Source organism: Somniosus microcephalus, chromosome 11 (assembly GCF_052327205.1).
Source record: "Somniosus microcephalus isolate GS21.2 chromosome 11, FLI_Smic_1.0, whole genome shotgun sequence".
Classification (NCBI taxonomy): domain Eukaryota; kingdom Metazoa; phylum Chordata; class Chondrichthyes; order Squaliformes; family Somniosidae; genus Somniosus; species Somniosus microcephalus.
The window spans coordinates 57,005,068-57,017,351 of record NC_140997.1 but is presented as its reverse complement, the minus strand read 5'-3'; the positions used below and the strand labels follow the sequence as shown (position 1 = coordinate 57,017,351).

Genomic DNA, 12,284 nt, shown 5'->3' with positions numbered 1-12,284 from the left:
GAACATGTGCTTGTGAATGCCGGCTGAAGAAGGATTGGGCTTGGCTGAGATGTCTTTACAGTCAGATACTCGCTGTCGAGGCTTACACATGAATATGGCCTCTTGGGTGAAATACCAGATAGCAACTGCTGCTGGTGGAACTGTACCCCAGTAAGTGAGTCAGAATCAGGAGAGATCGGAAGATAAATAAATGGCAAACAACCAGAAAAAAAGGTGACAGTGCTCTGTTTCTTGTCCAATTTCAGAATGTCCCAGGTTCACAGGCATTCCCAGCTGCAGTGTTATCTATTGGTCCAGGAGTTCTTGTTTCTAGATTTAGACCATTCTATACTGTAAAGCCATATTTGCAGAAACTGGCAACAGTCAACTTTGTCGCTGATTTATACTTTTATGAACTGTGGCGTCCTTTGCCCAGTGCAGATTGCAGGTGTATGGACTGAACAGGCAGTGAAATTCTTTCCCATGCTGAAACAGTAAACTATGTTCGAGGAATCATACCTGTAACCTGACCAAGGCAATAGAAACCCCACTGATCATTTTAAATGAAGGCAGCCATTCTGACACATGTAGCAACTTGTTTAGCAAGGTCAGATTAACCATCACTAGCGAATGATCACTACCACAGTGATCAGAGAAACTGAATTCCAGTCTAACTTCCCATATTCCACACCGTTAATGTGTTGTTTATAGGCTGTCGCAGATCACTTTATCTGTATTGATTTTGTTTGTTTTTTCCTTCCTTTCCCTGGCAGTACTTCAATTAAGACTACAGCAGAGACGGACAAGAGAACAGCTGGTGGACCAGGGAATCATGCCACGTAAGCATCTTTCTTGTAAATTTATAAAATAAAAAATAAAATACAAGTCATACACACCTTCACTAAGTAGATATTACAGTAGAATGATGACACTAAGTAGAATGATTATTTCATCAAAAGATGCAATAGGATTTTACTGAAGCAGTAAAACTTCTCTAGGATTTAATGCATATCTTGAATTTTGTTATAAAGTTTACTCCCAAAGGTGCTATTATTACACTTTGGATAATGGTGGGTGTAATGTATTGTCACATGGCTTAGTATGAGCATGCTCAGTTCACTCTGTGAGGGTTCGCAATGCGAACGCGATTGGTTTCTCTTGGCCGTCATCCATTACGTGGCTTATGACCGTTCCCACACCATAGCTAGAAGCATCACATGCTAACTTAAGCTCACGCTCCTTGTCCTAGTGCACAAGTAGAGCATTGCGAGAGAGACTTCCCTTACAAGCGTCGTAAGCTTCCTGTTGCGCTTTTGTCCACTTCCACTGGACATCCTTCTTGAGGAGCTCTTGCAATGGAGCTAACATGGTCGCTAACTCAGGTAAGAAACGTGAGTAGTACTGGACCATTCCAAGGAAAGATCTTAACACAGACACGTTCTGTGGCTTTGGAGCAATGATGATAGCATCAACCTTTTCCTTCACTGGTTGCAAGCCATTTGCATCAACTTTCAGACCAAGGTACACAACCTCGAGCTGCACAAAAGCACATTTGCTTCTTTTCAATTTGACATTGTGGGCCTTCAACCTTTGAAACACTAAATCTAACACTTCTAGATTTTCTTCCTCGCTGCTTGATGCGATCAGCACATCATCTTGATTGCATAAGCAATTTGGAACTCCCTGCAAAATCTTATCCATCGTAGCCTGGAAGATTTTGGGAGCGGACTTTACACCATACGGCAGCTTGATGTATGAGTAAAGTTTCTTGTGTGTGTTGATGGTGAGATACTGTTGACATTTAGCTGAGCGTAAGCGTGCGACAGGTCAAGCTTGGAGAAAACCTTTGACCCAGAGAGTGCGGCATACAATTCTTATGATGTAGGTAACGGATCCTGTTCATCGTCAACTGCTTGGTTGATAGTAACTTTGTAGTCACCACACAAGCGTACAGTTTTGTCTGCTTTGGGCACTACCACAATCGGGGTAGCCCATTCACTTTTGTCAGTTTTTACTAGCACTCCATTCTCTGAGCTTCGCTAGCTCTTCCTCCACCCAACTTTTCAACGCATAGGGGACTGGCCTTGCCTTACAATAGACAGGCTTTACATTGGACTTGATGCGGATATGCGCGTCATACCCAGTGATGCCCTCATAACAGTCTGTGAACATGCTTTCATATATTTTTACCATTGTGTCGAGTCGCTTCTTTGAAGCATCTGCACTGAAGATGTTTTTCCAGTCTAGTTTTAACTTTCTCAACCAGTATTTGCCCATGAGGGTTGGCCTGTTTTAGCTTGCAACAATAACAGGCAACTTTACTGACTGGCTATTGTGCTGAACTGTTCATTCCATTTGTCCACATGTCTCCAGGATTTCTCCGGAATAGGTTTTTAACTCTACAGTATTCTTTGTAAGTGGTATTTGATTAAACTTACTCTCATATGTGTCCTTACTCATGTTAGAGCAGTCTGCCGCCATGTCGATACACATCAATATATTGCTCGTTGATCAAAAGTTTTATACGGAAGTCTTTCTTTCGACTGCTAGTGTTGCTGCTAGTGGCATAGATACTATAGATGGCTAATTCTTCAACATCAGGTGTGTTCACTTCAATATTGTGAGTTCCTCCCCTTTGTTGTCGCTGCTTTGCATTGCCACTAGAATGGTTCTTACTTCCTGCTTTAGATCTTGCATGCTATGTCAAACATTAGGTTCGGAGTGTTCAGTAACTTGGACTGTGTATGTGTGGTAAACCACTGTTATTGTTGTTCACCGTTGTTGTTGTTGTTACACACTGTTGTACCTATGCATGCCTCAGCATGTCTCTGCTGGCTCCGCCCCTGGCTCCACCCACAGGCCCAGGTATAAAAGTGACCGCTCTGCAGCCCCCTGCCTTCTTGGAACCCAGTCAACCACGAGAGGCATGCTCTGTTCTTTGCTAATAAAAGCCTTTTAGTTACTCTCCTAACTCTCCGTCTTTTATGAGTAATTGATAGCACATCAATTTTATTCGCAAAAACAAAATGTTGGCAACAAACGCTGAGCAGCAGGCTGCTGCACCAAACGCTGAGCAACAGGAGTTGCTGCGAGCCCTCAGACCAACATGCCTGGACCTAGACCCCCAAGAAGCGGGTTCGGCTACCAAATTCGCGCATTGGCTGCGTTGCTTCGAGGCTTACCTGCAAGCCTCAACTGTGACCCTGGACGAAAACAAGCTGGAAATCCTGGCCTCAAAGGTGAGCCACCAAGTTTATACAACAATCCAGGACGCGACGACCTACGCGGCGGCTATCGATCTGCTAAAAGGGCAATACGCACGCCCGGTAAATACGGTCTATGCCAGGCACCTCTTAAGATCCCGCAGACAGCAGCCCGGGGAATCGGTGGAGGCCTTCCTACGGGCACTACGGATACTCGGCCGAAGCTGCGATTGCAAAGAAGTATCAGCCGCAGCACACACGGAGGGACTGATCCGAGATGCTTTCGTCGTGGGTCTAAGGTCCGACTACTCCCGGCAGAGACTGTTGGAAAAGGGAGAAATGGACCTGAGAAAGGCAGTGTCCCTCGCGCTCTCGCTCGACGCGGCCCACAGGAATATGGACGCCTTCTCCCCTAACCGCTCCGCAACGTGGACGCCACAACCTTGGGTCATGGGACCGCCACCTTCAACTGCTGCTGCGATGTCCAAGGCACAGAAATGTTATTTTTGTGGCCAGGCAAAACACCCCAGAGCACGCTGCCCGGCGAGAAACGCTACCTGCTCCGGCTGCGGGAAGAAAGGACACTATGCCAGCGCCTGCAAAGGTAAAACCGCTAACGCCAGCAGCGCCGCGTGCGAACCGTGGGGGCAGACATCTTGTCCGCCATCTTGGGCTCCCCCAGCCGCGTGGGGATCGGGATCATGGGCGCCGCCATTTTGTCCGCCATCTTGGACGTCTCCAACTTCAACCACGGGGGACCCGGACTCAACCACCGCCTCATCTGACGACCACATCGACTCGCTCGACCATACGCTGGCCTCCGTGACGCTGGACCAATCTCTTCCCTCATCAACTGTCCAGGTCCATGATGGACATTACGGTAAACGGCCGCGCCACTACCTGCCTTTTTGACAGCGGGAGCACGGAGAGCTTTATCCACCCCGACACGGTGCGCAGTTACTCTCTCCCGGTCCTGCCGACGCGCCATCGGATCTCTTTGGCTTCCAAAGCCCAGTCAGCGGACGTCGGTGGCTACTGTGTAGTGACCCTTTCAGTAAGGGGCACAGAATACAAAAATTTTAAACTTCTGGTCCTGCCCCATCTCTGCGCTGCCGTTCTACTGGGGTTGGATTTTCAGTGCCACCTTAAGAGTGTCACATTAGCGTACGACGGACCCCTCCCCCCACTCACAGTCTGCAGCCAGCAGCTTTTAAATCGCCCGCCGCGCACCATTTGCAGCCTCTCCACCCTTAAAGTCCCCCCCGCTCCTTGTTCGCTAACCTCACCCGCGACTGTAAGCCCATCGCTACCAAAAGCAGGCGTTACAGTGCCGGGGATAGGAGCTTCATTAAATCCGAGGTAGCGAGACTCCTGAAGGAAGGGATTATTGAAAGTAGCACTAGCCCATGGCGAGCACAAGTGGTGGTAGTGAAGACTGGCGAAAAACAGCGCCTAGTTATTGACTACAGCCAGACGATCAATCGCTACACCCAGCTAGATGATACCCACTCCCCCGCATAGCTGACATGGTCAATCAGATAGCACAATACCGGGTGTTCTCGACGATTGATCTGAAGTCGGCATACCACCAGCTCCCCATCAGGGCTGAGGACCGCCAGTACACAGCTTTTGAAGCTGACGGTCGTCTCTACCACTTCCTCAGAGTTCCCTTCGGCGTCACCAACGGGGTTTCAGTCTTCCAACGGGAGATGGACCGGATGGTTGACCAGAACGCGCTGCAGGCCACCTTCCCCTATCTAGACAACGTCACCATCTGCGGCCACGACCAGCAGGACCATGATGTTAATCTAGAGAAATTCCTCCGTACGGCCCAGCGGCTGAACCTAACATACAACAAGGACAAATGTATGTTTCGTACCACGCGCCTTGCCATTCTTGGCTGTGTAGTGGAGAACGGAGTCATCGGCCCCGACCCCGACAGGATGCGCCCCCTTATGGAGCTCCCCCTCCCCCACTGCCAAAAAGCACTGAAGAGATGCCTAGGGTTTTTCTCGTACTATGCTCAGTGGGTGCCCAACTATGCGGACAAAGCCAGACCCCTCATCAAGTCCACCTCCTTCCCCCTGACAGCAGAGGCCTGTGCAGCCTTCACTCTCATAAAAAGAGATATTGCGAGGGCCACGATGCACGCAGTGGATGAGTCCATCACTTTCCAAGTGGAGAGCGACGCATCCGACTTTGCCCTAGCTGCAACCCTTAACCAGGCAGGGAGACCCGTGGCCTTTTTCTCAAGGACCCTCCAGGGCCCCGAGATTCGACACTCCTCTGTCGAAAAGGAGGCCCAGGCCATTGTGGAAGCTGTGCGACATTGGAGGCATTACCTGGCCGGAAAACGATTTACCCTGCTCACTGACCAGCGTTCAGTAGCTTTTATGTTTAATAATAAGCAGAGGGGCAAAATCAAGAATGACAAGATCTTGAGGTGGAGAATCGAACTCTCCACCTACAATTACGATATCTTGTACCGGCCCGGGAAACTCAATGAGCCCCCAGATGCCCTAGCATGTGGTACATGCGCCAACGCGCAGGTTGATAGACTGAAGACCCTCCACAATGACCTCTGCCACCCGGGGGTCACCAGGTTTTTTCACTTCATCAAATCCCGTAACCTGCCCTACTCCATCGAGGAGGTCAGGACCATGACCAGGAACTGCCAAATCTGTGCCGAGTGCAAACCGCATTTTTATAGGCCAGACAGAGCAAGCCTGATCAAAGCCACGCGCCCCTTTGAACGGCTGAGCGTCGATTTTAAAGGGCCCCTCCCCTCCTCTGACCGCAATGTGTACTTCCTCAACATAATTGACGAGTACTGCCGTTTCCCATTTGCCATCCCTTGCTCAGACATGACCAGTACCACGGTCATTAAATGTCTGAATGACCTCTTCGCCTTGTCCGGTTTCCCTAGCTATATTCATAGCGACAGGGGCTCATCCTTTATGAGCAACGAACTTCGTCAGTACCTGCTCGCGAGAGGTATTGCTACAAGCAGGACCACCAGCTACAACCCCCGGGGGAATGGCCAGGTGGAAAGGGAGAATGCGACGGTCTGGAAGGCAGTCCTTTTAAACTTGAAATCTAAGGGCCTTCCGACCTCTCGCTGGCAGGAGGTCCTCCCTGCGGCGCTCCATTCCATTCGGTCACTGCTCTGTACAGCCACCAATGCCACCCCTCATGAGAGAATGTTCTCCTTCCCCAGGAAGTCCACATCGGGGACCTCGTTACCGACATGGCTGACTTCTCCAGGACCCGTCCTACTGCGGAAGCACGTGAGGTCCCATAAGACGGACCCCCTGGTCGAGAGGGTGAGCCTCCTCCATGCCAACCCTCAGTATGCTTACGTGGTGTACCCGGACGGGCGGGAGGACACAGTCTCCATACGAGACCTCGCACCTTCGGGTGCTCCCGAAACACCTCCTTCGCCACCCACCACTACCCACGCCTACCCCCAGTACGCTTACATAGCGTACCCGGATGGGCGGGAGGACACAGCCTCCACACAAGATCTCGCACCTTCGGGTGCCCCTGAAACACTACCGTTGCCATCCACCACTACCCACAACCCAACCCCGCTAGACGGCATGCCGCAGCCCCAGGACCCGTCATTGACCACCCAACCACTCAATGAGACGCCTGATTCAACGTTGGATGCTGCACCATCACCGCCGCCACCACAACGATCAGGACGGCATACAAGGCCACCTGATAGACTTACTTACACGAACCTTTAGTACACTTCACCCCGCCGGACTCAATTTTAAACAAGGGGTGAATGTGGTAAACCACTGTTATTGTTGTTCACCGTTGTTGTTGTTGTTACACACTGTTGTACCTATGCATGCCTCAGCATGTCTCTGCTGGCTCCGCCCCTGGCTCCACCCACAGGCCCAGGTATAAAGGTGACCGCTCTGCAGCCCTCTGCCTTCTTGGAACCCAGTCAACCACGAGAGGCATGCTCTGTTCTTTGCTAATAAAAGCCTTTTAGTTACTCTCCTAACTCTCCGTCTTTTATGAGTAATTGATAGCGCATCAGTATGCTCATACACCAGTCCACTCACAAACTTATCTTGCAACGCACGATCCAAAAATGTGCCGAAGTTAAAATGCAAAGACAGATTTTTAAAAGCTACAATGTACTCACTGACGGTTTCACTTTGTTTTTGGTTTCTGGTTCTCCTGGGGCAAGAGAGCCCCAGGTGGGCAGAGAAAACGCTTCAAGGACACCCTCAAAGCCTCCTTGAAAAAGTGTAACATCCCCACCGACACCTGAGAATCCCTGGCCCAAGACCACACAAAGTGGAGGAGAAGCATCCGGGAAGGCGCCGAACACCTCGAGTCTCTTCGCCAGGAGCAAGCGGAAGTCAAGCTCAGGCAGCGCAAGGAGCGCACGTCAACCCAAGCACCCCATCCACCCGCCCCTTCAACCACTGTCTGCCCCACCTGTGACAGAGACTGTAGGTCCCGCATTGGACTCATCAGTCACCTGAGAACTCATTTTTAATGTGGAAGCAAGTCATCCTCGGTTCCGAGGGACTGCCTAAGAAGAAGAAGAAGAAGAAGAAGGAGGTTTCTGGTACTAAACTTATAGCGCTCTGCTATTTCAAATGGCTTTGGGTCGAAATGGTCCTCGAGTTTCTCGACTGTCTTCAAATGACGCATCCTTCACTTTCCCTGGTGCGAGTAGGCTTGTCAACGTTCCGTAGACATCTGGCCCAATCTCCATTAGAAAAATTGCTTTCTTCCATTCACGAATTACTTTATTTTGAGCTTGAACATTCTCATCTACACCTTCGGTCTCAATAATGTTATTGGCCCTAAAAACATCTCCATCCGCTCAATGTAAGAACTGAATGGTTCGCGAGCTCGGTCATACATGCTGAGGCTTCTGATGAATCCCGTAGGCGCGGCCATGATTATCCTGATCCCGTCTAACAGTGACTCAGCACGCTACCTGTGAGAATCAACACCGCTGTTGCTGTGTATACATACACACGAAGGCGAAGCACAGACAATTCTGCATCAGCATTAACAGTAAAACATCGCAAAAAATTCAGTTTAGGTGTCACAATTTCACCTTAAACTTGTCCACTGGATGGTTGAACACTGTTCTTCCATGATCCCTAAAAATGGCTTTGGGATCCCATTCTCATCACCAAAATGTAATATATGTGGGTAGAACAAATGAAGGACAGAGACATGATGAGTTGCTAGTCCATGAGCTTGTTTATTAGGCCAGAGCGAACTGAGCATGCTCATACTAAGCCATGTGACAAACCATGTGATAATACATTACAGTGGGATATCCAGTTTTTTAGTCGATGAATGAGAAATGTTTTCCAAACTCATAAGTGACAAAATTCTGTATTGCATGAAAACCTGGTATTCCATAATTCCTCATTGTTTACACAGCTGGCAGATATGTAGGTACAAAGCCACTTAAGTCAATTAGTAATGTACATTTTAGTGTGTTGATAGCTGAAAACTAATGGCATTTGAGTGATTTAAAATCTACAGTGCACTTTTCACACGTTAATCTCCTCCGCATCCCCTGGCCATTACAGCAAATAACCCTACTGTAACGCCCCCTGAACTGAACGGAAGTGCAAATTTTGTAAGAAGAACTCAACCCTCCTCCCCACCCCCAACCAAAATTTAGACCTCGATTTTAACTCACCACCAACACCACCCCCCCCCCCCCCACCTTCACACCGGCGGACAGGAAAGAGGAAAATCAAAATCCCACCTTCAAAAGGCCATGTTCCCTGTCTGCTGTAATACTAATGGCGGCAATTCAGGCCCTCGACAAGGCTCCCGCTAAAAGCAAGCAGGGGCCTACTTAAAATGCAAAAGTCGTAAATTAACGTCAAGGCAGGGGAGTCCCATACTGTACGCAATTTCCTTCTCTTTGAATTCCTTGTAGGCCAGGAGAAGCCGGAGTCCTCCCCTGCTCACTTAACATGATGGAATTCGCAACCTCCCCCCAATCCTTAACGCGATGGAATTCCCAGTTCTCCCCAATCCAACCGTGATTGCTCTGGAACCTCTCCTCCCACTGACTGCTGCTGACCGATCCGACGGCTCACTGACTGCGGCCTCCTGCGGAAAAATTCCTGCTCGCACCCATCGGCGGCTAGGTAGTGAATCTAGCTGGGTGTCGGGCAAGACGCCAGGAAATGTTATTTAAATGAGGCCCTGTCGTTAAGATAGGCTCGGCCTCCACGTCCCTGACCTGTGCGCTGCCCACTACTGGGCTCGCGCAAACCTTCCCCTCTCCGTAAAAATCAAGGTCTTGAGCTTTCTCAATCTGTGATTTGTATTTACTTTTACATTATTTTGCAAGTTTCACGGACTCTCCCCTTCCCCCCAAGATTTATTCACCTGTCAGCATGTGCAGCTCATGCTGCAGTTTCCACTGCCCTTGGGAGTATGGTAGTTGGAAGGCTGCTTGGCCCTCCAGTCCACTCCATCCAGAACCCACGTATGATTATTCCATCACAGATTTCCATCCCATACCACCAGTACTATTATTTAACGATTTAACACATGTTAAACAAACACTTGTGAGTTTTATTAAAAAAACAGGCCAAGCATGCAATCCAGTGTTGAACAGACAGGCTTGTGCTAGTTGGACAGGCAACAGAAAGATTAGCAGTACTCTGCTGTGCAGTTTAAGCTGGCTGAGCTCTGGCTGTATCACTATACACACTTGGGTTTCCTAATAATTGCCTTTTTCCCACTTGTGCCCGAGTTCTCCAGGTTTAGGCAAGTGAGGTGTATCCCTGCTGAGAGTGTGTGCACTCAATATAAGCCAAACAGAAACTCTGGCCTGGATTTTACTCGGCCTATGACGGCGTATGCACAGCGTACGCGGTCGTAAGTGCCCCGCAAGTTTCGGGTTTCCGCATGTGATGCGCATGCGCAAAAACCCGGAACTTGCGATCTGTCAGGTTCCAGCTTGACAGATCGTCCGCATGCTCAGGAAATGGACATTCGCTGGCACGAGGTTGGCTACTGCCCAGCAAATGCCCACAAAACTCTTAAGGCCTTTTTACCAGTGTATGGGTTTAAATAAATATTAAAATAACATTTTTTTAAGTGATTTAAACATTCAAAAACCTTTAAAATGAGTTTAGATTATTTTTGGCCCCTTCTAAAAATGTTTAAATTTATTTTTCAAAAAATTACATTTTTGTTTTAAATGTTTAATTTTGAACATGTGATGATTTTTTTTTTATTTCAGTGTTAAAATGTGTTTTTTAGGGGTTTCCTATTAAGCTTATGGGGATTCTGGGAAGTATAACGGGAATTCCCCCTTTATCATTGGTTGGGCCGGCCCACGTGATCCCAGGGATGCTTGCGAACCGCCTGTACCCCCAGGTCTTGTGGGCCTTTACGCAGGCCTATGCCTGTAGGCCCAGGAGCGCGAGTATTCAATGAGAGGGATCAGAAAATCTGCGATCAGGAGTTGGGGGGGCGGCGGCAGTGATATCCTGAGATATCCTTATGGGGTCAGGAGGAGCATTCCTGCCCATAAGCAACGTTTGAAACATTTTAAAAAGTAGCACCTGGGTTTTCTACGGCCAGCAACCTGGCTGCCACAGTTTTACTGGTGGGTTCGTACTTTTCTTGCGGTTCGGAGGCATTCGCCCGTGAGAAGCCTCCAACTGCAATTTCCAGCCCTCTGGTTTTTATAGATTTCTGAATTTGTTTTTGTTACTATAAAATTTAAACGGTAGCTGTATTTAGGGGAGCGCAGTGATACTGAGCATTGCAGCAGTGACTCTGAATATCACAGATTGTTATCAACCTTTCTTTGATCCCCATTCATTTATGTTCCCTATCTGAGTGAGGAGCCACCTATCAAAGGTGGTTGCATTCTCTATGCAGGGGAAATCCTGCCTGGTACCTACTGATAGCTACAGAGGGGCATTGGTGGCAGCCTAAGAGCAAGCAGTGCCACTGCCCATCGGACACTCAGCACAGACTAGGTGCCTTTTCCCAGTGAACCATTAGGGAATCGGGACAGAGCCGGGATCAGTGCCTCTACCCACTGAACTCACAGAGGGAGACTGGGTTAAAAGGACAAGTGTTGCTTTGTGGAGTGCTTTAGTGTTTGGTGTGTTTGTTGATCCAGTGAAGCTTTGCACCTGTGGGTTGATAGTTAATTGGATAGTGTAACATTTTATTGTAACATTGAGGTACCAAGTGTAACAATTTTTGATCCATCTGATACCAAGCACCTGGCTACGGGGGAATGTCCTCTGTTTACAACCAGGTCACTTCCAATCTCTGCTGTGCAGATGCAACCCAAATTCCCTCGGTGTCTATTTGTGTGTGCATTTTGATTGCTGCTTTGGACCTGAGCCCATTCCTTCTATCTCTCTTTTTTCTCTTGACCCTGTTTGGGCCCTTCTTTCTCCTCACCTTCCTGTCACTCAGTCATACCACCTTTTATTTCTCCCCTCTTGGGTACTCAACGCCCCCCCCCCCCCCCCGCCTCCTCCAATCCGATTTCTACCCCTCTCCCTTCGTAGTCTCCTGCCACCGTTCCAGGCTTGAATCCCCCTTGAATAAGACCACACCTACCCTCTATGCCTCTCTTAGCATTCTCCAAAGGGCCCATCAAGACACCAGTTGTTGCCTCCTTACAAGCTGCTTTGGGATTTTTATTTGTATGTTTAAAGCGTTATATAAATGCATGATGTTGTTATCGCTTAACTCTATTTGTGCAGCATTCAGTGGCTCATTTTCAGTATAGAAAGCAGAAACCCAATACAGCTCCGTATTGCTTAAATTAAATCAACTGGTATTAGTAATGTACACGCACGTTTCAAACATTTTAGCAATGTCCGGACAGGAGTTAATTCCAGGCCATGCCAGTTGGAGTGGGTGTTGGAGTTAATTACATGGTGGTAGACAGCTTGAAATGTTTAGGGTTTTTTTTTCCAAGACTACAAAAGGCTTGACCTTATTTTTCCATACCAGTAATTATAAGTGATGTCTATGGGACAATCCATAGTTTTCATTTTCAAAAGAATAAGGGAGAGGGTAAATTTCCATGCATCTATATATATATATATATAT

General features: G+C 48.4%; 1 protein-coding gene across 5 annotated transcripts in view; it reads left to right on the top strand.

The window, feature by feature from the left end:
- Positions 1 to 12,284, top strand: part of mrtfba (myocardin related transcription factor Ba) — a 320,882-nt gene that overhangs the window by 229,804 nt on the left and 78,794 nt on the right. For all 5 annotated transcript variants that reach the window (XM_086000754.1, XM_086000755.1, XM_086000756.1 and 2 more), the window contains one exon: positions 753 to 818. In XM_086000754.1, the coding sequence (XP_085856880.1) occupies positions 753 to 818 (66 nt within the window). The remainder of the gene's footprint in view (positions 1 to 752; positions 819 to 12,284) is intronic.